At 48.9% G+C, this 27,414-nt stretch overlaps 1 protein-coding gene across 1 annotated transcript; it reads left to right on the plus strand.

The window, feature by feature from the left end:
- Nucleotides 1-718: 718 nt before the first annotated feature.
- grin2db (glutamate receptor, ionotropic, N-methyl D-aspartate 2D, b) lies at nt 719-26,970 on the plus strand (the record flags this gene model as incomplete). The annotated part of the gene is made up of 14 exons (XM_080857768.1): nt 719-1,012; nt 1,567-1,773; nt 2,740-3,006; nt 5,387-5,706; nt 6,361-6,475; nt 10,591-10,796; nt 11,663-11,831; nt 13,348-13,501; nt 13,838-13,963; nt 16,205-16,434; nt 17,728-17,888; nt 19,106-19,293; nt 23,129-23,370; nt 23,728-26,970. 14 exons carry the CDS (start codon nt 719-721, stop codon nt 26,968-26,970), a joined length of 5,922 nt encoding a protein of 1,973 aa, XP_080713894.1.
- Nucleotides 26,971-27,414: the final 444 nt, after the last annotated feature.

Raw genomic sequence — 27,414 nt, forward strand, 5'->3', positions numbered from 1 at the left:
CCAAGATGTGTGTGAGTGTGCCTGTATGGATATGTGTGTGCTACAAATTCTGTGCGGGTGTGTCTGCTGCATTAACCCTTATATCTTTCAGTCAATCATCTCACGGCTGTACGTGGGGGTGTAGAGTCTTTATTGCCTATGCATTTGTGTATGTGTTTAATACAGTATGTGGGAGTTGGCTTAATTGTTGTTATTATTCATGCATCTCCATAACCACCCCCATCTCTCTATGCTATTTACACACTCCCTCTCAATTACTAAATGTCTCCCTCACTCTTTCCGTCCTCCTCTGCGCTGCTATATTCTTACCTCTCAATGTTCCTTTGCAGCCTGTAGCCTAAATAATACCTATTTCATCTTCTGCCCCATTCCTCTGTTTTCTCTTTTTCTTTCTTTGCCCTTCTCTCACTCCCCCTCTCTCACTTGTTTTTGTTTGCCTTCCTCAACTCATTGGCACTGCTCCCCTCACTCTATTACTCTCTAACTAGATTCCACCACAGGCACATTCCTCTTCTATTTTTCCTTCCTCTAGTTTTCAATCTCTCCTTCTCTCCTCTGTCTTTTTGTCAGCCACCCCCACACCCCGTGTTTTGTCGTCCATCAAGCTGTCTTTCTTCATGCCTGTTTTCCTGTCTTTCTCCCGTTTTTTTCCCTCCTCAGGCACCTCCTTTCTGTGCACGCTGCAGCTCAGCTCCCCCCGATCCCCTCGTCCGTCGCCATGGCAGTGTTACCCGCCCTCTCTCTCCTGCTGGTCCTGAGCGAGTGGGTGGGGTCGGTAGACTCCTCCCCTCACCTTCTGCTGCGGCCTCGCGAGCGGGAGCGGGAGCGAGACCAGGCCGTGACGATGAACTTCAACATTGCTGTGATCCACGCCGGTGCCAGCGCCCACGCGGAGGCCGTGGCGTCTGGGGCCGGGGGCCGGGTCCTCTACCCGGGGTTCGGCCGCGTTTACAGCAGCCTGGGGGAGAGCGTCGTCACACAGTGGGGCTCTGCCAATGTCATTTGGCTCCAGGTCAGTGCCTTAAATGCATGTGTCTAATGTATAATAATGTATCTCTAGTTTGGGTCGGTACTATTGGCCAGGTCAATTCCATGGGGGTCAAAATCAGTAATGTTCAATATTGAAGGGTAGGCTAAATAAAAAAAAACTGTCTGCACACACAAAATCAGAGAGTGGAATTTGCAGGTGAAGCGTAACTTGGCAGGAAAAGCCCAACATGAAAAGTTGAACACAGAACTCTAGGAATATGAAGTGCTCTTCATATCACTGCTGGATGGAGATCTTGACCTAATTAGCGGAAATGAATTGTGAAAGAACAGAGTGGGAGCTTGATAGGAAAATTATTTGAATATGATTTGAATGTGAATCACATGCCAAAAGCTTTCAGGTTGAATATAATTTAATTTCAGCCTCAGCCTGAATGTGAATTGCTTTGAATGTCAATTGAATATCATCTCCCATGTAACCTAGATGTGAATCGCTTTCAGAGTGTTTAATATCATTTCAGTGTACCCTGACAGTGGATTGCTGGACGTGAATTGTGCTATTGTGTAAACGGTCCTCAGGTGAACGACAGCAGTCCCAGGACCCTGCTCTCTCAGCTCTGTGACCTGCTGGCGGCGAGGCCTCTGCAGGGGCTGGTCTACGAGGAGGAGAGGCCGCCGCCCCTCGCCTGGGGGCCCCTGGCCCCGATGCTGGAGTTTGTCTCGGCCCAGACCGGGCTGCCCATCGTGGCCGTGGGTGGCGGAGCGGGGCTGGGTAGAGTTCCACAGGTAGGCTTTTGGGGCTCGCTTGTCCTATAGTGAGACGATGGATGCTGTGCTCTCACAACAATTGGAATGAATTAACACACTCAACTTGTTGCATCACACTGGCATATTTGCTTTCCTTAACTCTTATGAATCACAAGCTCATAGAGAAATGGGAAAAATGGTTTTCCGAGCGATTCTCACATCCTGAGTCACGCCACTCAGGCCCTCTTACTTTAAATCAGTGTATTGGACGTTCCGCTGTGAGTTTTAATGCTAAGAACTCAATCAGACTGTTTGCAGCCCTGTGCGGCTGCTGCACCAGCCTGGTAGAGGAGCCTGCTGTGGGTGAAGTTTCTGCTCAGTCTCCGGTGCCTGTGGCGGTGATGGCATTGGAGACTGGGTAAATGAGCAGGAGAAGGGGTGAGAGGTTAAACATCACCGCCGCAGGGCTTTTGGTCGATTCCTTTGTTTCGCGCTACCCTGTAAACGGCCTCAATCTGGCCTGCATTACTTGCCTTTGATTTGCTCTGCATGTATTGAGCCAGTGTGTGGGGGGTGTTTGTGTAGCCAGCAGACATAATAAGGATAGCTGTATGGCCTCATCGTTCCCAAGCAGTAGAAAGTAAGTCAAAACAAAACAAAAAAATGCCCCTATAACTACATTTGTGTTTACAAATGTCTTTTAAAACAGTTTACTTGTGAGGAATGAGATCGAATCCCTTTGATGATGTTCCTTTGAAGCTCATTCCCAAGAATACTATTTTTCTACAAACATAATTTAAGTCTGTATGGGACTGACTCCAGTGGTCATGAGAGACTCTCCTTACTGCTCTGTCCTAATGTTTTTCCCATCACTGCCTGCAGTTACTGTAGCTCCTGCCCATAAAAATAATCATTAAAAAAATCAATTCCCATGGTGCATCACACAGCTAATAAATAGACTGATGTCATGGGAAATGTAGTTTTTCTTTGTGGTCCTCTCTGCAGGAGGTGGGGTCCATATTCCTTCAGTTCAGTGCCTCTACAGCCCTCCAACTTGAGGTGATCTTTGAGGTGCTGGAGGAGTACGATTGGACGGCCTTTTCAGTAGTGGCCACACGTCACCATGGTTACCAGGACTTCCTGTCTGTGGTGGAAGGCTTGACTGACGGCTCGTTCATCGGCTGGGAGAAGAAGAGTGTGGTCATGCTGAACCTGACCGATGACCCAGGGGGGGCGCGGACACGCAGGCTGCTCAAAGAGAATGATGCACAGGTAAGAAAAGAGGACTCTCGCCCCCTCTCATCGAGCTTGTCATCGTCCTTGTGTTACAGTGACTCACTCTCGTTTCTCTCACTGGTATTCTCATGCACTGAATCACCCACTCACCCACACAATCGATCCGTTTTTCATTAAAGCGCTCACTCTCATTCACGCGCTCACCCAGAGATGTATTCACTTTTCATGTTCATTAGCTGGCCAGCTGCCACTCACTCACTCACCAACTCAGCCACACATGCATGTAATCGCTCTCTCTCTTGTTTGATCACTTATTCATTAAATGCTTCACTCTCACTCAATCACCAATCCACTTAACCTGTCACTTGCATTTAATCACTCACTTACCTGTTTTATCCCTTACTCATTCACTCAAGCACCTAATCTCACTCGTTCACCCACTCAGTCACTCACTCACTCACTCACTGATGTGTTGCTCCTCCCTAAGGTGAAATTCATCGGGCTTGGTCTTTTTTGCATTTTCTCACCAACACTCTCACGTCTTTTCCTCTCTCATCTCTCCCTTTTCTTTTCTCCCTCCTGTTGTCTCCTTTGTCCTCTGTGGTCATCTCCTCCCTCACCAATTGCTGCTTCTTTCTTTCTCCATTCCCTCACTTCTGCGTTCTCTCCCCACCTCCTGTTATCCACAGTCTTATGTCCAGCCCCCCCCCCCCCCCCCCTTCCCAACCTCCCTCCGTCCCGCTGGTGCTCTCTCCCTCCCCCCCCCCCCCCTCACCCCCCAACCTCTATTACCATCTCTTTTCATGTCTCTCCTTTTCTCTCTCGCTCTCTTTCTCTATCTCTTGCTACCTCTTTTTTTCCTTCTCTGCGTGTTGTGGTCTCTGTTAGTTTGCGACTGGGTTTCACCCCTTTAATGTCCCTGGCTGGCCAGTGGTGTTGGCCCGTGTGTGTTATTCTATTCATTGGGTGCCTTCAGAGCCTGTGTCAGTGTTAATGTAACATAGTGCCTGTCATGGCATAGCCTGTGCGTAGTGCATTAACCCTTGCCCTGTCTGGCTCCCTGTGTGTCGCTGGGAATGAGCAGCTGGACTCTCACTGGGCCACGCGAGGCATTAACGCCGCTCTCCTTCACTCTCAATGTCACTGGCTCACGTTCCCCACTTCCCTTCATGGCCACTGCTCTCCCTCTTCTCTCCTCTCTTCCGTTCTCAAGCACAGGTGAACCCAGGTTCATTTCTGGCTGAATATCTCTCTTTTCTTTGCCTCTGCTCTCTCTCGCTGTATCTCTTTCTCTCTCTATCTCTGTATCTATTTCTCTCCCTCTCTATCTCTGTATCTCTCTTGCTGTCTCTGCCTTCCCCCTCTCACGCTTTCACTGCCTCGCTCGCAAACACCCACACCCCCTTGCCACACTCGTGCACAAACACATACATTCTCATTAATTCTCCCTCTCTCCATTTCTCCCCCTCTTACTTGCTCACACAAACACACACTTTCATTAAATCCCTCCTTCTCTCTCCTCTTTTTTTCTCTCTCTCTCTCTCTCTCCCTCTCTCCCTTACAGTGGCTTTCACTGTCTCTCTCAATTTAAATGGGACTTTATTGGCATGGCAAGCAGGATTGTTTTTTGCCAAAACATTACAGCATCAAATTCAATTAAGGTTGAATAGTCAAAATCCCCGCTTACCCTCTGCCTTTTCTCTCTCTCGCTCTCTCTCTATCAGTCTCTCTGTATCTCTTCTTTTCCCTCTGTGCTCCTCTCATTTCTCTCTTTTCCTTCTTTTCTGTTTTCTTGCTCTTCTCTTGATTTTCTCTCTCGCCTTTCATCTTCCCCTCTTTATTTTTCTCATCTCCCCATCTTTCCCTCTTCCCCTGCCCCTGTTCCTTCCTCCCTTCTCGCAGATGATCCCCCGGCATGCCCTAACACCAACCATCAGTAACGACTTCTCTGCTCTAAAGTCATCAGACATGTATGCAAATATTATTATTCCCCCTTATAACTCTCCTCTCCCCCTCTCTCCCCTTCTCCCTCTGCTCCTGCTTTATCCTCTCTGCCTTTATCCTCACTCCCGACTCCTCTCCTGCTCCCCCTCTTTTTTATGGGTTTCGCTCAATTTTCCTGCCTCTCCTCTCCTGTTAATTCCTGTCCTCTCGGTGCCTCTCTTCTCGTGTTTTCCTTTTCCCTTTCCTTCTCTTGGTTCCTTTCTTCTTCTCTATCATCTCTTCTTTCCTTCCTTTCTATTGTTCTTGTCCTCTCACCTCCTCTATTCGCCTCTACCTCCTCTCTTCTTCCTCTACCTTTGCCTACTTCTCTCTTCTCTCCTGTGCTTTTCTTTCCTCTCCTCTCCTCTCCTCTTGTCTCTTCTTCTCTCTTTGTATTTTCTCCTCTCCTCTCCTCCTCTCTCCATTGCCCCAGGTGCGGTTGTTGTACTGCTCCCAGGAAGAGGCTGACCTGGTGTTCCGTTCGGCCTGGGCAGCAGGTCAGGCTGGTGCCTCTCACATGTGGTTTGCAGTGGGGCCTGCTCTGTCAGGGCTTAGCCTTGAGGGTCTCCCCAAGAGGCTGTTCGCTGTCCGTCCGCAGGGCTGGAGGGACGAGCCCCGTAAGCGGATCGCACAGGGTGTGTCCGTGTTGACCCACGGAGCTGTGGCGTTACGCAAAGACACCGGAGGGACAAACTTTGTCACCAACTGCCAGACAGACGCCAACGGCACACAGAGAGTTCATGGGAGGATAAAGTAAGGCACCATGATCATTGATTTAATGCCAGCATTCTTGCCATATCTATCTGGCTATTTGTTTTGAAGAGTACATGATTCTACATGAAATCCACTCTACTGCACTGACAGCAGGTTCAGTTATTAGAGCAGCTCCCAGACTGGATATCCTCAGGGGTAAACCGATTCTTGCACCTGTTTTGACACTTTGTCACTTTTGGCAAGCTGATGCAGAACCAAATGAGTTAGCCCAAGTCTTTGGGAAAAAAGTAAGGTGAGGTGTAATGGTGAATGAACTCTCTAAAGGAAGCTTCATTTTACTGCCACTTGCTGTCTACTGTCAGTAACTGCAGAGCTCTTTCATTTTAGGCAGATTTGTCACTCAGACCCCTCATGTTTAATTACAAACCAGTAATGAAAGGAGACTGCATATCCCGCCCAAACACAGGTCCACAGGTGGTGGACCCACAAATACATCCACAAACCAATTTACAGGACTATCAAGTTTATTTTCTGTAACCGTTTGACCATAAGGACTTTATCTCTGTTTTTACCTTGTATTAATCACAAACTAGTCCATGTTTATACGTCTAAGAAGCAACACTGTATTTCTGCACAACGTGTTTTTTTCATACAAGACTGTCACTCACCATCCATTCTTTCTGTTTGTCTCAGATACTTCAACAACATCACCCTTGCCGGGCGGGATTACTCCTTCAACAATGAGGGCTACCTGGCCAATCCATCTCTTGATGTCATTTCCTACATGCCGGACAGAGGCTGGGAGGACGTAAGCAAACACACAGGAATACCTCTCCCCATCTCCTGCCTCTTTTCCCCTGCCGAGCCGCTGAGATCCGACTCACGGTCCCCACACAGACACCACGCAGTGGAGCCTCTCAGATAAGAATCACGGCCCGCTGTGCCTAGTGGCTTTGCTCACAATGTTCAGATGGGATGGTTTGATAAGCGGAGCCAGGGTTAGGTTCTGTCAGTGGCATCTCTGTTGTCAGTGTCGGGGGGGGGGGGATGAAGTTTCGCCCACAGTGTGGTTGTCCCACAGACCCACAGAGTGCCATTGCTGCCTCGGCAGACTGGAGAGAACGAGCGGCTCATTATTAATGACAGCCCACTGACATTGACCTCAAAATCATGTGGCAGAGAAACTGCCTGAAAAACAAAATTTAGGGAGGAACGGGGGAGAATGCATCTAAACGATGGATCACCCTGACAACAGACTCAAACAGGAAAGGTGAATCACAGTAGGGACGCAGTATGTGTTCACAGTGTCATAGAATAGGAAAACATATAAAGCACCCATAACAAGAGAGGCACAGCACAATAGATACCAAAAAGCAACATAAAAAGATAACAACACAGATACACACACACTCAATGATACGGTATGAGTTTTGAGGCGACCCTCCTTCCCTTTGGGTCACATCTGTTGAAATTCCAATTTATTCAACATTGAAATGGGAAATGGACTTAAAATTCTGCTCCATGAAATAAACCCAAATGGAGAAGGATTTAATCCTCAAACCGGGACATGGCACTCCGAGGGAATGCTGTTAGAGGCAAGACGCTGGTGGGAAAGGGGAGGACAGATTGAGAGCGAAGTGGGAAAGTGGAAAATATTTGACAGCGCACACGCTACCGTGGGGAAGAAGCGCAATGCATGCTGTATGCACCAATGCCCCAGAGAGCGAAGTGAGTGAGCGGGGAGGCACAGCGCGCGCCAGCTCCAGGTAGGAGAGTTCAGGGAGACCACACTGCCTCGGGCACGCTGAAAGGTTGAACGCGACTCATTTAGACTCCCACAACGCCATCAAAAGTCAGGACTGTTACGTCTCTTTTGTCTCCTGCCTTTGAGAGTATTGCTGTTGGGTGCTGTGTGCCCTGTCAGAACCTTCACAATGAAACAAACAAATAGTCTCAGACAGAGAAACAAACAACAGCCTCTAAAATATTTTTTATTGTGGGTCTCTATGAGCAGCAGTAACTTCCCTCCAGTCTTTAGACCTCAGTTCTTCAGAGCCAGCTAGCTGAGTGATACCACCCCCAGTTTGTGGTTGTGTACTGCAGCAACCCTGATATCCATGTAATGGAGTCTGCCTCTCTTTCCCTCTCTGAGGTCTGTAGTTTCTTGTAAGGCTCTAAAATTAGGAACGGTTGGCTTCGGATTCTTTCTGGAAATCAGATGTTTCGTTGTATTTTTCTGTCAGTGGGCTAGAAGCCTATATCTGAGTGGTTATGTTGTTAAAACACTGCGTGAGCACTATTTTGTGAACACTATGTTCTTTGGCAGAATGCTCAGACTGCTTTTTTGTTTTTGCTTATTCCTTTTAAACAAAGCAGAATTATTCAGTTTGGTTTGTTTTGATGTCACTTTTGATTGCTTTTCAATTTCAGCTTCAGTTTCCATCCATTTCAGTCGTTTTGTTGTTTTTAGGGTGGTAAGGTGATAGGTCAGGAGAAAAAAATAAACACAAATGTATTAATAACAGCAAAGGTAATTTAATCAGGGTAGATGGTTAATTTAAATACACCACGCATTGTCAATTATATATTATAATAATATCGTAAGTAATATGATTTAACTGTTTTTACAGTGTCAGTGATGTGAAAAGTGTTTAATTAAAAAAGACCTCAAATACAAAAATTGCAGGCATGTTGGAGACTAAGTAAGGCATTCTTAGTGAACTCCACTCATCAGCTGATATGCTCTTATAAATAAAGATTTCAGTCTAGCTAAGCCAAGGTTCCCACCAATGGTGGATGAGTAGGCAGTTCTAGCTCTTTGTTATTCTTGGATGGAGCTCCTGTCTCTTGTGCTCTTTTGTTTCTGGTTTTGATCATTTTCTTGGCCCTTGGTTCAACGTTGTTGAAATTAAGATGTCTTCCTCTTTCTGACATGGCATGCCCTAAATAGCTACTATACTGCACATGGTGTGAGAGGTAAGCAAAAAAAAACAGTTCAACATATCTGAGGACATAAAAGAGGACTCTGCCGACATGACAGTCAGTGCTTTGCATCATTAGCATGTAGATATCAGAGCTAGAGGCGCTTTTTGGAGGAGAAAAAAATGCTCACTCACACCCTTATCCACTACAGCCTCCGTACTTTTGACATGTCATGCATATTTTATAGATCTATGTTTTGTTCGGAAAGCTAAAGTACAAGCTGGTACCACCTGTTTGGATGTGCTTCTTTTAACCACTGTGGTAGGCTCTCTGGTGTCTGCATCTCAGGGTGAAAAGACAGCTGTTCAGCTCGGAAACGTAGCCCCCCGCACCCCCCGTCCGCCCAACCCCCTTCTGCAGCCCCTCCCTTGTATTTACTGGTGCTTTCTTGCTGGTGCCGCCAGTTCAGTTACTAGTAAACTGCTGAATAGGTAACAGGAAGATGTGAATGTGAAGGGTATTGTACATGTATAAATCAACTGATTAATGGTTGGGATAAGGGAAGATTAAAGCATTCACTACCCAAGTTGCCTATGGTTTTGATAAAAACAGAAAGCCCATGAATTATTCAAACTGACAATCAATCAGATGTGAGGACAAATCAATAAGTGTGTTTAAAAAAAAGCTTAGATTCAGCACTGGCTTTGCTGGAACTGCTAATTGCACTAGCATAGCTGTTGCAGCGCTACCACCTAAAGTGGGCTAACAGCCCTACATAGGCAAGGCCCTGCAGGAGCCAACCTGCTGACTACTGCCTTTTCCTTTGAATCCCTTTCAATTAGCTTGCCTCTGCCTCGGCCCTCAGGTCTCGTTGAGTATGAACCCAGGATAAGGGACGGACAAGCACTTACTGCACCACAGCAATCTGCCCATTACACCTACGGTATATGTGCTGTCTCTGCTTTTATTGAATATTTAATATTCTTTTCACAATGACTTGGGCCCATTACTGTGGCTTCTGCCAGCACATGCCGCTTTGCTGTCGGGAGAAGCACAGCGGACTGTTAGCAATGATTAGCTTAGGTCAGTAGTGCCCCTGGGGAATTGTGTGGTCCTCGGCGTCTGGGTGGATTAAAAAACAGCCCTGCTGTAGCAATATATCTGCATTTGAATACAGAGAGTTTTGAAGGGTTGTAAGTCATTTGGATGTGAGGTGCCAGCTAGCGTAGTTGAACTTCAAGGTCTCCAACAAACCTCAGAAAAGGAAGGAATTTATCTCATCTATTCAAAAGATAATTTATTTTAAATGGGCGACCACGTTTTATGACTATTAATTTAGTAGTAGTAGTAGTTCACTGAATATTTAGTCCATGACATTGTTGTCGCCTTGCTTAACAAGGTAAGTTAACTTTAGGGATAGAGAGACACTGTACAAAATAAAAAATAAAAAAAGACAAACTTTGCATAAAATACTGTTAATATATATTGAGAGAGGTCTTACTTTGGATTGTTTTGTTCAGCAGTTGTTTACGTCATACCCTGCAATATACAGCAGTGCCCTTCTGACAGACCTCCAAAAGCTCCGTCTCCGATTGAAATAATGGAACACTACGTTTCTCCCTTGCCATGTGCCCATTTGACCCCCCTTGCTTTCTGTCTCTGGGAAAAAAGACCGTGACCTTTCACTGTCACACAGCACTTAGTGAAACACCCAAAGTCCCCCAACAGAGCGCCCAAGGAGAGAACTGCAGGAAAACACTGCTCATTTTTCACTGCCTCCCAATGTAGAGCTGCACTCGTCAGCCACAGAATAAAGGACCTTGTTAGGTAATGACTCCCTGCAATGGCCTTGCGCTTCTTCCACATTGCAGTTGAAATGAGTTGAGCCCTGATATGACCTTTGACTGTGGTGTGATTTGGCCATTTCCATAACAGCATGTGGGGTGGGTGTTGCAGACACAGCACAAGTCAAGCACTGACCCTTTGTATGTCTGCTCCTAGGTAGGATCATGGGAGAACGGAGCGCTGCGGTTGCGGTACCACACCTTGTCCCGCTATGGTCAGTTTCTGCAGCCACCCGATGACGCCCAGCACTTGCACGTGGTCACTCTTGAGGAGCGCCCGTTTGTCATCGTGGAGCTGGCCGACGCTGCCTCGGGCTCCTGCATTCGAGATTCCGTCCCGTGCCGCCGGTCCCTCAATACCAGGTTAGAACCCTTGTAATCTATCAGCTGCCTTTCTGCTCTTTGGCCCCGAGCCGCTGTCCTGCTAAGATGGGTCAGAGACAAAGACTTGCTCTCCAGCAGATTTTCAATCATTGATCAGTCACCTTTTGTTTTTTTCGCTGTCCGTTCCACCATTATGTCTGTCCCTTGTAGCCACTGAGTGTCAAGAAGAGAGGAAAGATGGGGTTTAGGGCACTATCTCTGCCTCTCAATCTATCTATCTATCTCTCTCTCTCTCTCTATATATATATATATATATATATATATTTCAATCCGGCTTCAGCTCCTTTATTTTATTTTCCATCTTTTTTGCCTCTGCCCTTCAATGTCAGGCCACACTGCAGGGGGTTTGGGGCTGTGTAAACCTCTAGTACCATTTCAATCAACTTGTCATTCTCGCTCGTTTATTTCCTTGACTCCTCTGGGCACCTCCTCCCAGGTGTAGGTCATGATGTAATCTATCACTCACCCATGGAGCATGTTGGTGGCCATGTTGGGTTTCACAGAGCTAAATAGCCATTTTCGTATTTCTGTCCATTCTCTCTATCATATTTCCAAATCTCCCATTGTTCTGCTGTTCTTTTGTTCACACAAATAAGGAGAGTGAGCTTCTTGTCCCTCTTTAAAGCAACATTCCTTTTTTTTAGTTTGCAGGTTCTACTCCATCTCTCTCTACCTCCCTTTTATTCTGCTTTTCTCTCTCTCCCTCTCTCTCTCACCTGCCCTTATTGCAATTCTCCACAGTGGTTTCCTGTTGGCTTCCACCTCTTCCCTTTCCCCTTGTTTCCTTTTCAACCCCCCCACCATACTCATTATTCATTAATCTGACTCTTCTGCTCCTATCTCAGTACCCTCCAGGAGGGGGTGGCCCCTGTAAAGCAATGCTGCAAGGGCTTCTGCATCGATATCCTTAAGCGCTTGGCCAGGATTGTGGGCTTCACCTATGATCTCTACCTGGTCACCAATGGCAAGCATGGGAAGAAGATTGATGGTGTCTGGAACGGCATGGTGGGAGAGGTAAGACAATAATGGAGTTTGAAGGAGTGATGTGCTGTCAAGAGAATAGCAGGGTTGGTCACACTGGCTTGTTGGTGTATAATGGGCTTTGACTAGAGAGGCAGTCAGTCCAGGGTGGACTATTGAGTCTCAGCTGTGAGTTTAGGCTGGTTCTTTGACCTATGCTAATTTCCACATGTTGCCATACAGTGTACAACTGACCCCGCTGTTGGCATATTTGTTGTCTTTGCACTGAGTCCTCTGGGTAGGCTGCATTCTCTGCTGGTGTGGAGAAGCCTCCGGGACTACCAGTGAAATACCACGCGTCTGCTCACAGGAGAGTTATGAGACACTAATGATGGCCTATGTGCTCTTTCAAACTCTCTTTCTCTCACTCTCTCTCTCTCTCTCTGTCTCTCTCTCTCTTTCACTTTTCACACACATACACACATATGAAGACACACACAGACATAAACGCACACACTCAGACACACACACACACACACACACACATACACACAAATCTCAGTTTTTTCTCAGTTTGTCGGTTCTCTCTTGGATACGATGGCAGTTCCCTGTGCGCGAGGAGCAGGGGGGCTGTTGTTTTGTGAGAGAATTCCCGCTGAGATTTTCACACCCCTGGGGTAGACTTGGTTAAAGCGGTTGCTAGGGAATCGGAGGCAGCTCTTTTTACCGGCACACTCGCAGCCTCGTTTAGCATCTTCCTGCAGATCTGCAGATCCTTGTCCAATGACGTGACAGCACGCCCCCAGAGACTCAGGCTAAAGGTTATTTTCTCAGGCTAATTTTTTCTCTCCCTCTTTGATTTTTTTTCACGGTATAGCCCAAAGGCCTCACCAGGATTTGACTTGTATAGCAGCTTGATGCACAGGCAGGCGTATTCACTAAGAGCTGGAAAAGTTGCAGCAGCAGCTCCACTGAAAATAGCTCTCCTTATTTCTGATTGTTGAAAGGGGTTCTGAGGTCTCGTTTAATAGAGATAAACCATTTTTTTTCCTCTTGGAGGACTTAAGGACGGGGTCCATAGGCTTTTTTAATTGGCCAGTGATATTGACAAATGAAGCCAGGTGGCTTGATTTATTATCGAATCAATGACCTCAGTTAACTTGTTAAGCTGTGAAGAAAGGCCCCAATCTTGCTTAGTGCTGTGCTCGACTCCAGCACTCACTTGAGATGAGATCGAGCGGGATTGCAGAGAAAATTGTTAAGCTAAATCTTTTTACTTAACATGTGGGTTAAATGAGGAAGGGAAATGCATTCGCTAAATTGATGTTTCTGTATTAATGCATAAATGTGCCTATTAACTAAAAAAAAGAGCTAAAGCATTTTAGGTCTTAGGTGTGTTAAATGTGTTTCAAAGCTTTTTTGATGGGATAGATTATTGTAATGATATGTAATCACCAGTTTCTGCTCTAAGTTGCCACATAACCACCTTTTTCCTGTCCTGGATAAACAATATAGGTGTACATTTTAAAACTGAAATGATACAGAAATGGCTTCTGATTTTCTGAGCTAGGTGGTGTATAAGCGTGCTGATATGGCCATCGGCTCTCTCACCATCAACGAGGAGAGATCAGAGGTGGTGGACTTCTCAGTACCTTTTGTGGAGACGGGCATCAGTGTCATGATCCCCCGTAGCAACGGCACAGTTTCCCCTTCTGCCTTCCTTGGTGAGTGGCAGGAGTGACAACAAATTAGGTCTGGATAGTCAACCACCCTGAGGCCTCTTATCTAAGCAGTGTTTTGTTAAGATAAGTTGTAAGACGTTTGATTGGTGTAATTGATATACCTGCATGATATGGTGGATCATATGAAACTTGCACTGGTAATGTCAATGATATCCTGTTGATCATATGAATAGATGTGAACAAAAAAAGATAGCTGACAAATATTCCTCTTCTCGTCTTTCCTTACAGAGCCTCATGAAATATATCAGAGTGCTATATTTGTTTGAGAGATTTTGAAATACACATTTTCCTCATTTTTCTTTTATTTCACCCTTCCAGAGCCTTACAGTCCAGCTGTGTGGGTGATGATGTTTGTCATGTGCCTGACGGTAGTTGCGGTGACCGTCTTCATCTTTGAGTTCCTCAGCCCAGTCGGCTACAACCGCAGCCTTCAGAGTGCCAAAAGTGAGTGGTCATCAATTTTGGTGGTCATGCTGTTTCCACAGAGCGACTTGATCACGTAACTCAAATGATGGCCATGTCCAAACAGCCTTCTCTGCAGCTCAAATACAGCAGTATAAACAGTGCTGTCCAGCAGTGTGAGGTGTGTTTGTGGAAGAGGCCAATAACAACATTCATCACTTGGCCAGAATTTATCATTTGCTTATTTATTCGCTGGTCTGCAGACCCCCTTTCCTACTATACAGAAAGCTATGTATAATTTAACACTGCAGGTTTTTGCTCCCATGGTTTTTTATGTACGCCTCTCCCTCATAGTCCATCTTCTCATTTATCTTTCTCCCTTCATCCTTTCGCTCTGCTCTTAACCCATTCTGGATCCTCCTAATACATCTTTTATGGAGGAACTTTTTTCCACATTCAGATTTTTCTAAAAATCAGACGTTTTATTGTATGCCTGATGCCTATGTATTTAGACTTTGTTCTCCCGCTATATATACTGTGTATATATATATATATATATATATATTATACTGTATATACGTATATATATATTATTTTGAATAGAATTCAAAAATCTGCAGCTGCAAGACAGACATGCCCGGTGCCTTTTTAGTGATTGAAGGGCTAGGGAAATGTTGCTGGCATGTCAACTTTATAGCAGTTTTATGGCCACTGTCAAGCGGTGGCGACAGCAGGAGAGTCCCTGCATTGCATAGCCAGATATAAACACCAGCATTTTGCTGGCAGAGGGGCAATGTGTAGAGTGAGCAGATTTGCATAGCCACGGATGCCTGAACAAGCTCCAGGGCTGAGCAGCACAGTCAACTCTTGTGTCACCCTGAGATAAAACCAGGAGAGAAAGTCTGAGGCTCTGAGCAGTGCCCGACTGTCTCTCCTCCCGCTGACGCACACATGGTGAAATAGCCTTTGTTCTCCCGCTGGCCGTGAAGGGACGTCAGATTTCTGCTGGTGCAACCTGGGTGCTTGCTCTGTGGCCTATCTGAGAGAAACTCTTTTTTTCTGCTTGAACAAACATTGGCAATGAAGAAAAAAGGAAATGCGCACAATGAAAATCAAATGAAAAGAAGAGTCAAGAGGATGCACACTTGATGTAACCATTACAGCATCTTCTCTCCTGAAACAGGAGGGTTCAACAGGACACTCAATTCAACTTCAGTATTCTCAGTATTGACGCTGACAACAATAGACACAAATCACTTTTTTTTTGTGGCAGGTCTAAATGCAGCTGAGACACTTTGCAAAACTCTGTTTAGAAAATGTGCCCAGTGGCTTTGTAAACATGCCATGTGAAAACTTTTACGATCAATATTCTCTGCATTGCCATCACAGTTTCTTCTGCAGCGTCTGAAGTGATTAATAGCAATGCTAATTCAGGGAGAAGAGCTTGATGCAGTTCCAAGCCTGAAGCTATGGTCCCTGAAGTTAACCTCTTTAAGTCAACAGGAAAAGAAAAACTGCCCGTTGCATTACAATAGGTGCTGATGCTCTCTTTGAACAGCAGCTAAAAATAGCAGCATTAAAAGACCACATAAATCCTTCTGGCACCAGTGAACTCATCTTCAGTTTCAGTGATCAAACTTAAAGGTTGTGGAGATGTTGCAGGTGTCAACAGGTTCATCACAGACTATTTCAAAACAGCTAATTCATCTTCTTTTTCAACTCCTCAAGGCAGTGTTTACAGCATATCAATACCTGTGAGAGTTCAGTGGCAGAGATCTATGGGTGGAACTGGCAAGTTTCATTAACGATATTGAAGTGACAAATACTGGAGAAAAACCCAAAGCAGAAACCAATATTTTAATCCTTGGCAGTCAGGGCAGAATATTCTGCAGAATGTTCAAATGGTGTTCCAATATTCAATTAGTTTTATACTATAATTTAAGTCACATTTCTTATGTAGCACTATGGTAGTATTATTTGAGAATTTACCTCTTTGCCTCCTTTTGCTAAAACTGAAGGGGTAACGCAGATGAAGCGCTTCGGTCTGAAGATCATACAAATAAGGAAGGTAACGTCTCCGTTCAAGGGTATTTCAAGTTGCACTGTTGAAAGCTGAGAGTTTCTCAGAGTCTCACTTATTTGCCCAAATTCACCCATTCACCTCACAAATTCACTTGTTTGCACACTCTCTCACCCACTCATATTCACGCACTCATTCACTCACGCACTCACTCACTCACTCTCTCACTCTCTCACTCACAATTTCTTATCTGTCTTCTGTAGAACCTGGAGGTTCTAAGTTCACCATAGGGAAGTCCGTCTGGCTCCTTTGGGCCATCGTCTTCAACAACTCTGTGCCTGTGGAGAACCCCAAGGGCACCACAAGTAAGATCATGGTACTGGTCTGGGCCTTCTTTGCGGTAATCTTCCTGGCCAGCTACACTGCCAACCTGGCTGCCTTCATGATCCAAGAAGAGTACATTGATACAGTGTCTGGCCTTAGCGACAGGAAGGTAAGTGATAGAGGGAGTGCGTGTGTGTGTGCGTGTGTGTGTGCGTGTGCGTGGGTGTGCGTGCGTGTGCATGTGAGAGGAGGAGTGTGAGAGGGAAAGGGAGAGGGAGAGAAAGAAAGATTCACAGTTGTTCAGATAGATATTTAGTTCCGGCAAAAACACTTTTAGAGACGATGTTGGCAAATCCCTGAGGACATTCCTCCTGCATCCTATTTGAATAACAATTGTAATGGCACTAGAATGGGACCAATGTCACATTATTTGTTAGGGATAATTCTGCGCAATTGCCTGTTCTGTTGGAATTCAGTGGAGTAATGAATGAGTCATAAGCATGTAGGTGCTGAGTTATGTTTTTGTAGCACTCTGGCTAAGCCGTCTTCTCAAACCATGCTAGCCTTGCACAGTCATTTCTCTAGAGAGACACCAGCAAGCTATTAACAATGTATTAACCTGTTGCTCCGACTGTATAACAATTCCAATTTAGCCTGGATAAATTTCCCCTTGGGATTGACCTCTAGTACTTCCACATGAAACAGGCTAGGCGCCTCATGGGCCACTTCCAATGGTGTCTCATTTCAGGGACAGAACATGCTCCATGTGCCACGCACTCTCTCTCTCTAGGCGCACTCATCCTTGATCCCATGGTGATTCTCCTGAACGCTTGGTTTTATAGCAACGTGATGGTGGGACTGAGGTTCAATTTTCAATTCATTTTTGTTTAGTATGGAGTGATGTTTGTGTTGGTGAGTGGGTGGCTGGTTGATTCATGACCAGTGGCATGCTATGGGGTCTGCGTTTGATGTTATGGTGATTGGATGTGTGTGTGTGTTTGTGGGGGGGGGGGGGTCTGGGGCTTGTGAGTCAGTGTACTGGAAAAAATTATGGGAGGCTATGGTTTCCCAGGATCCTTCAGGCTTCCTGATAGAAAAACAGCTATTTAGGGTCTGCAGTGCTTTGAGAACATGTCACAATCCCCTTTTCTGTGTAATCCCTGCATGCTTCTCTCTCTCCTTCTCTCTCTCTCTTCCGCTCTTTTTCTTTCTCTCTCTGTTGCTCTCTGGCATTTGTCTGTCTTTCTATATTAATCAAGCTTTATTGGCACGCCAATTTACATTTACAATTGGGCTGCCAGTGTGAAGAGCGCAATCAATAGCAAAATAATGAAGAGGACCAGCAATAACAATAACTGCAATAATGGCTTCTCTCTCTTCCTGTCTTCATCTCTCCCTTCTCTCATCACTACTTCTATCTTTCTGTCCTTCTCCCTCTTTTTTTTCTTCCTCTCGATCTCAGTTCCAACACCCCACAGAGCAGTACCCCCCTCTGCAATTTGGGACGGTTCCTAACGGCAGTACGGAGAAGAACATCCGCAGTAATTATCCAGACATGCACCAGTACATGGTTAAATATAACCAGAAGGGTGTGGAGGAGGCTATCGTCAACCTCAAGTCTGGGTGTGTGCTTCAGCGCCACGTCTCTCAACATCAGTGTGACCTCACTTCTCATCACTCTCTTCTCACCTCCATTAGGTCTCCTACTGACTTCTTGTCACTCTCTCTCTCTCGCCATCTCTCCATCTTTACGTGTTTCTCTCACATGTTCTTCTCCTCTCTTTCCTTTCCTTTTTCACACTCCTTCTCACTCCTCTCTCTCATTGTGTGTGTGTGTGTGTGTGTGTGTGTGTGTGTGGATGTGTGTGTGTGTGTGTGTGTGTGTGTGTATTGTGACTGTTTAATCCTCGAGAGTTGACTCTTCCTAAGCCTCTGTCATCTCCCTCCTGCTATCTCTTCCCACGGCCCTGTTCACCGTCAGATTTAAAGTGCCACAACATGAGATGCTTTCACTTGCTTGTGCCCTCTCTCTTGCAGCCTCCATCTCTCTTTCTCTCCATCCTATCTCGCATTCTCAATCCTTCTCTTGCCCTTGCTCCACACACACACACACACACACACACACACACACACACCCCCCACACACACATACACACACACACGTACCTTGCTTTCCTCTTGCTCTTCCCTTAATTTTCATCATTTCCTCACCCTGCTGCTGTGTGTGTGCGTGTGTGACTGGGTGGTTCCCCCGTTTATCTCCCTTCCTGTGTGTGCACGTGTGGCTCTGTCTAAATCCCATTCCCACTCCACCCCCTCTTCCTTTCACCTTTCCTCTGCATCTCTTCCTTAAGGCGGCTGCTTGGTTCTGCATTGGTGTCACATTGTTGCGCAAAATTTACTCATAGCAATTCATGCTCCCTTAATGGTTGCGGGTGTTGCCAAGCAATTCATACCCAGAACAATAGGCTTGCGTAAAAAATGGCGCAAGTCTAGAAAAAGGGGCCGACGCACGCAAGACGTGAAAAGTCGCGCTTACGTCTCTGACCATAAATCAGCCTTTACTCACTCTGTTTAGCATACTTCTCCACTCTTCCCTCCTCACCTCACTCTGTTTAGCATACTTCTCCACTCTTCCCTCCTCACCTCACTCTGTTTAGCATACTTCTCCACTCTTCCCTCCTCACCTCACTCTGTTTAGCATACTTCTCCACTCTTCCCTCCTCACCTCACTCTGTTTAGCATACTTCTCCACTCTTCCCTCCTCACCTCACTCTGTTTAGCATACTTCCCAACTCTTTCTCTGTCTGCTCTGACTGTCCTCTGCTTGCCCCATGCAGGAAGCTGGACGCGTTCATCTACGATGCGGCTGTGCTCAACTACATGGCCAGGAAGGATGAGGGTTGCAAGGTGATGACCATCGGGTCGGGGAAGGTCTTCGCCACCACGGGTTACGGCATCGCCCTGATCAAGAACTCCCGCTGGAAGAGACCTGTGGACCTGGCTCTGCTGCAGTTGGTGGGAGACGGTGAGGGCTCTGACAGGGGCTGGAATGAGAGAGGAAGGAGGGAGGGGTGGAGGAGGAGGGCTGGGGCAGGTTTGCAGAGATTAGCAATGGAGGGTGAGGAGATGGGGCCGAAGTCACTGAAAAAGTTGGAACGCTGAGTTTAACAAGACAGGAGCCTGAGGCTGAAAAGTGAAATGTTCCTATCTCTCTCTCTATCTCTCTCTCTCTCTCTCTCTCTCTCTCTCTCTCTCTCTCTTTTTCTTCCTTTCCATTTCACTCTCCACGTCTTTCTCTCTTAATCTCTAAATGTTCTTGTTCCTGTCTCAGTTTCCCTCTCTGTCATTGTGTGTGTATTGATATCTTGTTCTTTCTCAACTTCCCTCGCTTTCCTGTTTTGTCATTGTGAGGGCCGCGCCATCTCTGTGTCTGTTGCTCTCCTCGTTCTGATTGCTGAAAGAAAAGCTTGCCTTCAAGGTCACTTTGTTCGCCAGGATCATCTCACCATGTGTGCTAGTGCGGCCATAGTAATCACAGATTAACTGGGAAAGGGGTGGTGGGGGGAGGGGGGAGGGGGGAGGAATGGGGGGATGCAAGGGTGCGAAGGGGTCAATGTGAAAGAGAGTGAGAACGAGCTGCTGAAGTGTGAGTGCAAAGCAAAAATGGAAACGTGCTAATAAGCGTGTGTGAGGTGTCTTGGAGTGGAGGTGGGATGTGTATTGGTACAACAGAGAAGCCTCATTTTCTAGGTATTCTTTTGTAGACATATGTTTGTTTGTTTTCTTGAGGAAACAAATGGCGGTCACGTATGGGCACACTTGGGTAAGCCTAACAAGGCGAATGCCAGCGTTTCCATGCTTGGTGTGGCGTGGTGTAACCGTGGCCCTCCTGTCATAACGCACCGAGCTGGACCGAGGAGTGAAGATTTGTTGCGTTGGTGCACAGCTGATTGGGTGCAGCTGTGGCCGTCTGATGGCGCCCACTTTAATTGTCATTTGCACAGCTCGCCACACGCGCACCGTGTATTGTCTCGACTGGGCACTCTGTTTGGGTGTGTGCTTTAAATCCTCTTTGGTCATGGCGGGTGAAACAAAGCCCCCCACACAGCTGCCAGGTTCCTCTCGAGCCACTCAGGCAGTCATTGTGCCAATTTGGTGCCAGGTTCGATTTACTAACACCCTCGTTAAACAACACTGCGCAGGAGAACGGATTTACATGGGAAATGAACGGGAAACGTTTGTGTTGATTTTGTCCTTGCGTTACCTCTAAATCCCCCGAACGCAGTGGGCTTTATATTTAGCCACGGATGCTAATGGTGCACTATTAGCTGGAGGGATTACAAATGTTGAGCATTACCTAGAAAGCGCATCGTCTCTAGTCCGGCACATCCAGTCTGACCCTGCAGTGAACTGTCCACATTGTGCTGCCAACAATATCGAATGCCAGCTTTAAAAAAAAAAACAGCCAAAAATGTGGTGAAGGTATGGTTTGCATGCCTCGCCAGGCTGAGAGAAGAGCCGGGCTGAAGTGGTTGACACTGATTGAATGAATGGATGAAATCCATTTTGTCATTCTAATTGGTGGGACCATGCAGCAGGCGGGAGGATTGAGAACGGCATGATGCTGCTACATCAGCAGGGCAGAGTGCTTTACGTGGCAGACGGGAAATACTGCCAGCAAGATGCTGATTGAAAATTACAGGAGATTCATTATGGCGCAGTATCAACACCCTCTGTGTGCAGTCTCCATAGTGTACATATCAGCACACAGCACATCATCTGCAGCGTGCTTTCTGTACCAGATAAAGATAACTGAGCGCGATGTAGACGGTATACTTGTTGGATATTTTCAGGTGTGGCGTGTATATGCACACTATATGGAAGGACTGGTTTGAATTCTGTCAAATGTTTGTGTGTTAGTGCAAATCTTGTATCAGTGTTTGGGATTGATGGGGACATAATAGGCAGTTTTTTTATTTTTTTATCTATGAACATTTATGTCACGCGGTAGTAAATAACATTTGCAGTGGGGTGTTTTGTTGCTATTGATGTAACGTTCTGTTGATCTGTATGCTCTCGTAATGGGATTCACCCATTTAATTCATCAAGGACAACCCCCTGTAATGTATGTCATTCAGATGCTGTGTATACAAGGGGCTCTGCTGTCATGGATTGTCATGCAAATGAGCTGGCTCAACACGCTTGACAAGGATGGCCTGGTTTGGTGCTCCGTTGATCAAGAACAGGATATCGAGAGTCTCCAGGGTCCAGCAACCACATTTCTCCAACCCCAACCACAAGTGTAGACACAGTCACATTCACTTAAATGCACACACACACACACCCACTCACACACACACACACACACACACACACACACACACACACACACACACACACATTCAAGCACGCACGCACGCACACCCACACCATCCAAGAGGCTGACCACCTTCCTCCACAATTAAATGATTATGATCTCCCCTTCCTCTTCTTTCTGTTTTAGTCTCTCCCTCTGCTCTGACACTATTTCTTATTCTCTTGCTCCTCCTTACCTCCCAACTTTATTTTGAGTCACTCTCTCCAAGGTGGCTCTTGTGGACTTGGTGTTTACACAGTCGTCTTTCCCTCAGTGACACACAAACACACACGCTCTCACACACTCAGACCAACACACACACACACACACACACACACACACACACACACACACACACACACACACACACACACACACACACACCTAGAACAGTTTTACTACCTGTTTTTCCCCTCTTATCTTCTCTTTATCACTTTTCGTTCTCCCTCTGTATAGTTATCAGTGCAGCTTTCCTCCCTATCCCCTCTTCTCTTGAGACCACCCTCTCCTCTCTCCACACTGAAGAGGGGAGGCCCTGCTGTTTGTCATAATGAGACAATCTCAGCCTTTCTCTCTTCTTCCATTTTAGTGCTTCTTCCCCCCCCCCCCCCCCCCATTCCCTCATTCCCTTCAGCACAATTCAGCAACAGCGAGAGCGGGAAAAAAAAAAGTAAATCTCATTCGCTCCTGGTCTATCTCTCCTCTCCTCCTCAGTACCATTCCAGCGCTCACAGATAGGATATGAAAAGATTGTAATGCAGAGACTGGCCTCCACTTGCCTGCGGCCCCTTGCACCTCTCCTTGCCTCTCGCTGGTTTGTAGTCTCAGCTTGATCTTCCACCCAATCCTTCAAGAGGTTAGACAAACAGGCTTCCCTTCACCTTTACTGCTAATAAATGTTGCCCTCTGTGCCCTTGTATGATTAGCTAGTGTGATCCCCACCCCCGTGACTAATATCTCGTCACCTTGTCTAACCCATGGTGACGGATGCAGTGTCCCATTTCTGAGGCGTTTGACCCGTCAACCTCTAATATCTTAAGTGCTTGGAGATGGCAAACAAACAGGGCCCACTGAGGCGTTTTAATGAATAACCTCTGTCTTTATTGTCTTTTCTCTTTTTCTGCCGTTGGGTCTTAACCAATCAGCTACAGCTTGCCTTCTGATCCCCCAGCTCGATAGCCATGCCAGTATTTATGCTTTACGTGTGTATGTGTGTATGTGTGTATGCGTGTATGTGTGTATGGGTGTGTGTGTGTGTGTGTGTGTGTGACCAGTCCTCTATTCATCCTCATCGCTATCCTTCACCTTGCCGTCCTCCACTGCAACCACAACATCAGTATTATTTTGCAACACCCAATAAAGCACCCTGGCTCCATGATAACACCGTATCTCATACCTGTCCTATGGCCAGTCTCGCGTCTCTCATTTCCCCAGCTGCTCTCCCAGCCACCCTAATCATGGTCTCATATTCTCCCCCCTTTCTCTCCCCCTCCCTCTGGGCCAGATGAGATTGAGATGCTGGAGCGCCTCTGGCTCTCGGGCATCTGCCACAACGACAAGATCGAGGTGATGAGCTCCAAGCTGGACATCGACAACATGGCGGGCGTCTTCTACATGCTGCTGGTGGCCATGGGCATGAGCCTGCTGGTGTTCGCGTGGGAACACCTGGTCTACTGGAAGCTGCGCCACTGCATGAGCGGCATGGGCGAATCGGGCAAGCTGGATTTCCTCCTGGCCGTCAGCAGGGTGAGAGAGAGAGAGAGAGAGAGAGCGCTGGGAGGAAGGGGAGGAGGGCTGGGGGAGGTGGGAATGCGTACTGATGTATTGATCGTGCAGAGGGCTGTGCAGCTACAAGAGGAGGGCGCTCAAGCGCGTGACTGCTGGTTTATTGGCCAAAGAGACTTCTTGTCTTCTAATCCCGCCAAATTAAATTTTAATCCTTTGCTAGGGAAATCTCTGCCAGGCCTAGAATCGATAGGTGAGAATTATTTATTTGCTGCGGGACAGAAATGCAGCTGAGCTTGTAGATCTCTATCTGTCTCTCTAACAGTGTTTTCTCTCCATCTCCCACCCTCTTCCTCTTTCTCTGCCTCTCTTATGCAGGGCATGTACAGCTGCTGCAGCTTTGTGGATGAGACCGTACAGTGTGGATCCAAAGTCACAGTCCCCTCCCATCATCACACCTCTGTGGTACAGGTCCAGCCTCCTTCCCACATCATCCCTGCAGCAGTTGCTAACCCGGCCATCGCCATGGCCCAGCAGCAGCAGCCCCCTCAACAGCAGCAGCCACAGCAGCCTCCACCATCGTATAAATCTCCCCTTCCTGGCTCTCCTCCCACTGGGGTGCACTCCGGGGCTGGCATGGGACCCTCCAACCCTCCCCTCATGGGTGCCCCTCTGCCCTGCTCCACCTTCCTGCCACGGCCCGACCGCCGGCTGGCTGTGGTGGACCGGTGGAGGCTTCCTAAAACTGCAACCGCTCCTGCCCCCCTTGGGGTGAGAGGAGGCATGACCGAGATGGCGCCTTACCCCCAGAAAGTGCCAACAGCTTGGACAGGAGGTCCAGGGGGAGCAGGAGGAGTAGTAGGGGTAGCGGGATCAGGGCTGGATGGATATAAGCGCTACTACGGACCCATTGACCCTGAGGGACTGGGGCCCTGTGTGGAACAGCAGACAGGCTCACAGACCCCCAAAACGATCCCCAGGGGCCACCCCCAGCCACCACCTGCCACAGTGGCTTACTACCAGGAGAAGAACATGGACCATGGGGTGGGGAAGAAGGTGGTGGTGAGTGGTGGCGGAGGGGGTCAGGGGAAGGGGGTGAAAACGTTGGGAACCCCCCGGCTGCCTAGCAAGAGCCAGGCTCTCGGCCCGCTGGCCCCTAACCCTCCACTGCCGCACCCATCTCCCCCTCTCCCCTCATCCTTCTGGAGGAAGCGGCGGCCCAAGAAGCCCAAAGAGCCGGGGGGCCCCCTGTACGAGAACATCCTGCCCCTGGGCCGTCGGGGCGGGAGCCGGGACGGGGCGAGGGAACCGGGGGGCAGGCGGGTTCGGCCTTCGCCCCCTCTCCCAATCCCCGTGCCTGTTCCTGTGTCCCCTACATACACCCCTCCCTCTCCCTCTGCCTCCCTCCCTTACACCTCCACCTCGTCTTCCTCCACTACTTCCACCACGTCCTCCACCACCTCTGCCTCCTCCTCCCGCTCCACCTCTCCGTCGTCCACCTCCACCACATCATCGCAGAGCACCAGGGACCGAGATTTGGAAGAGGAAGAGGAGGAGGATCTGGACGAGCTGACGGAAGAGTCCAGCCTCCTGCAGGGACACACGGTGAAGCGAGACAGAGAGCGGTCCCCCCGCTCTCTCACTCACGGAGCGCCGCCGCCCCCTGTACCCCCTCGCAAGCCTCGGGCACCCAAGGGAGAGAGGGAGCGTGAGAGGGAGCGAGAGAGGGAGAGGGAGAGGGGTGGCAGCCAGCTGGCACAGCTGCAGGAGTGGTGGGCTGGCTGGGGTGAGAGAGAGAGGGACAGAAGTGGTGACACGGATGAGCGGAGGCGAGAGAAGAAGCGAAGGAAAGAGAGGGAAAAGGAGAGGGAGAAGAAGAAAAAGAAGAAAAAGAACAAGAAGAGGAAAAAGAGGGAAGAAAGGGAGCGGGAGCGGGAGAAGGAGAGGAAGCGTCGCAAGGAGAAAAAGAAGAAGAAGAAAGCCACAAAGACAAAGAGGAGGAAGAAATCCATCGGCAGCAAGCGCTCTGAGCCAGAGGAGGGAGATGCGGAGGGAGAGAGAGAGGGAGAGGGGGATGGAGACAGAGAGGGCGAGTACTCCTCCTTCTCTACTCAGTACCACAGCACATTCGGGGAAAAGAGCCGAGATTCAGTATGGGAGGGAGAGAGGGAACGAGGGGGGAGGAGAGAGGGTGGAGAGGAGGAGGGAGGTGACAGAGGAGATGAAAGTGGAGGCAGGAGCAGAGAGAGGAGAACCAAGGGCTCACACTCTCACTCCAGGCCGCGGTCGTCCAGCAAGCGCTACGCTAACCTCAACAAGCTGCCCGCCTCTGTCAAGTTCTGGGTGAGCGGGGGAGGGACGTCCGGCCCAGACCCAGGCACTGGATCGCCGCCCTCTTCCCTCCACACGCTCTTCCCCTCCGCCAAGCGCCGGAGGAGTGGAGGCCCGGAGAGGGAAGGCGAGGGCCGGGCAGGGGAGCGGCGGCCGCTGCTGATGCACTACGAGAGGGGCAGGGCACACACCAGAGAGGGACTCTCCTTCCATGAGTGGGACTCAGAGGAGGAGGTAGAGGAGGAGGAGGAGGAAGATGATGATGATGAGGAGGAAGAGCAGAGGGAGAGGACAAGGCAGAGAGTGGGTGGGAGGGTAAGGGGCACAGGGAGAGGGGCGGTGTCGGAGTCAGAGAGGGACAGAGTAAGGGCTGAGGAGAGCTATTCTGACGAGGGCTCCTCGGGGGAGTTTGGCCACTTCGAGAGGTACTGGGAGGGCGGTGGAGTGGCGGGCACTAGTGGCATTGGTGGAGGGGGCTGGTTCTTTGGGACATACCCATCCAGGGAGAAAGGCGGAAGCATCAACAGTCGGGATGACTCCATCCTGGGCAGGTCAGAAGGGTGGGGGATGAGTGGAGACGTCTGGGGTTCAGGTGCAGGGGTGGGGTGGGGGTCTGGTGGGGGGAGTGGAGGCTTGGGTGCTCAGTGGCCCCCTCCCCCAGCAGCTCTCCCACCCCCTAGGCGCTACTGGTCGGTGGATAAGCTGCCCATGAAGGGCGAGAAGAGGGCCCGTGGAAAGGGTAAGGGCCGTGCTCGGGACCGGGGCCGGGAGATTGATGGTGGAGCCTGTGTCCAGTGCACCCCGCACCCCCACGGCCGGTCGCACTCTCGCTCCAAACGTGGCAGCGTCCCCTCCCACAGCCAGGAGGAGTTGCTGCCCCACTGCCACAGCTTCAGTGGGGGCACGCGCCCCAAACCCTTACCCCCCGCCCCGGATGCTCCCAAATCCAGCAGCCAGTCCAACCTTAGCACACAGCAAGCCCAGCTAGGGGGGGAGCACCCCTCGCAACCGTCCCCATCGCCCCCGCAGCCCCTGCTCTCCCCCAGTGGCAGCGCCTCCCTACCCATGCCCATCCCCCCGCCTCCCTCGTCCGCCTCTGTGTCCCCGCCAGTGGTGCTCTCTCCAGGCTCGGGGGCCCAGGCCTCGGCCAGCGCCAAGCTCCAGTATCAGAGACTGCGCTCGGTGCCCCAGCCCCGTCGCTTCTACTCGCCGCACCTCCCTCTCAAAGCCAAGAGCCTGTGCTCGCGCCGCGGCTCCGCACACTTCTCCAGCCTGGAGAGTGAGGTATGACAGGGGGGGAGCGAGCGAGAGGGGGCCGGTGCTCCGGGACGGCTGCAAGTGCGTGTGCGCTCGGTGGTCCGCCGCTGCTGGAGCGTCACACACATCCACACGCGCCTTGAGGATGAGCGTTACTACAGCGACTGCGCCGGGGCCGGAGCGGGGGCCGGCTCCTTGGCTGGCTCCACGGCCTCTGTCGCCTGGGAGAGCCCAGCCATCCTGCACGTCCGGTCGGAACTGAGCATCACGATGTCATCCTCCGTCCTCCTCTCCTCCAGCGAGAACAGTGGCTAGCCGGGTTGCGGCGCCCGTGAGTAGTGATGTCATGTTTACACACACACACACACACACACACACAAACACACACAAGCACCCTCACACGCAAACAAGCCAAACATCTGTGTTCACAAACGTGCGACGGTGTGCACACCTAACGGTGGAGAGAGACTGGAGAGT

Source organism: Sprattus sprattus, assembly GCF_963457725.1.
Source record: "Sprattus sprattus genome assembly, chromosome: 19".
NCBI classification, from domain to species: domain Eukaryota; kingdom Metazoa; phylum Chordata; class Actinopteri; order Clupeiformes; family Clupeidae; genus Sprattus; species Sprattus sprattus.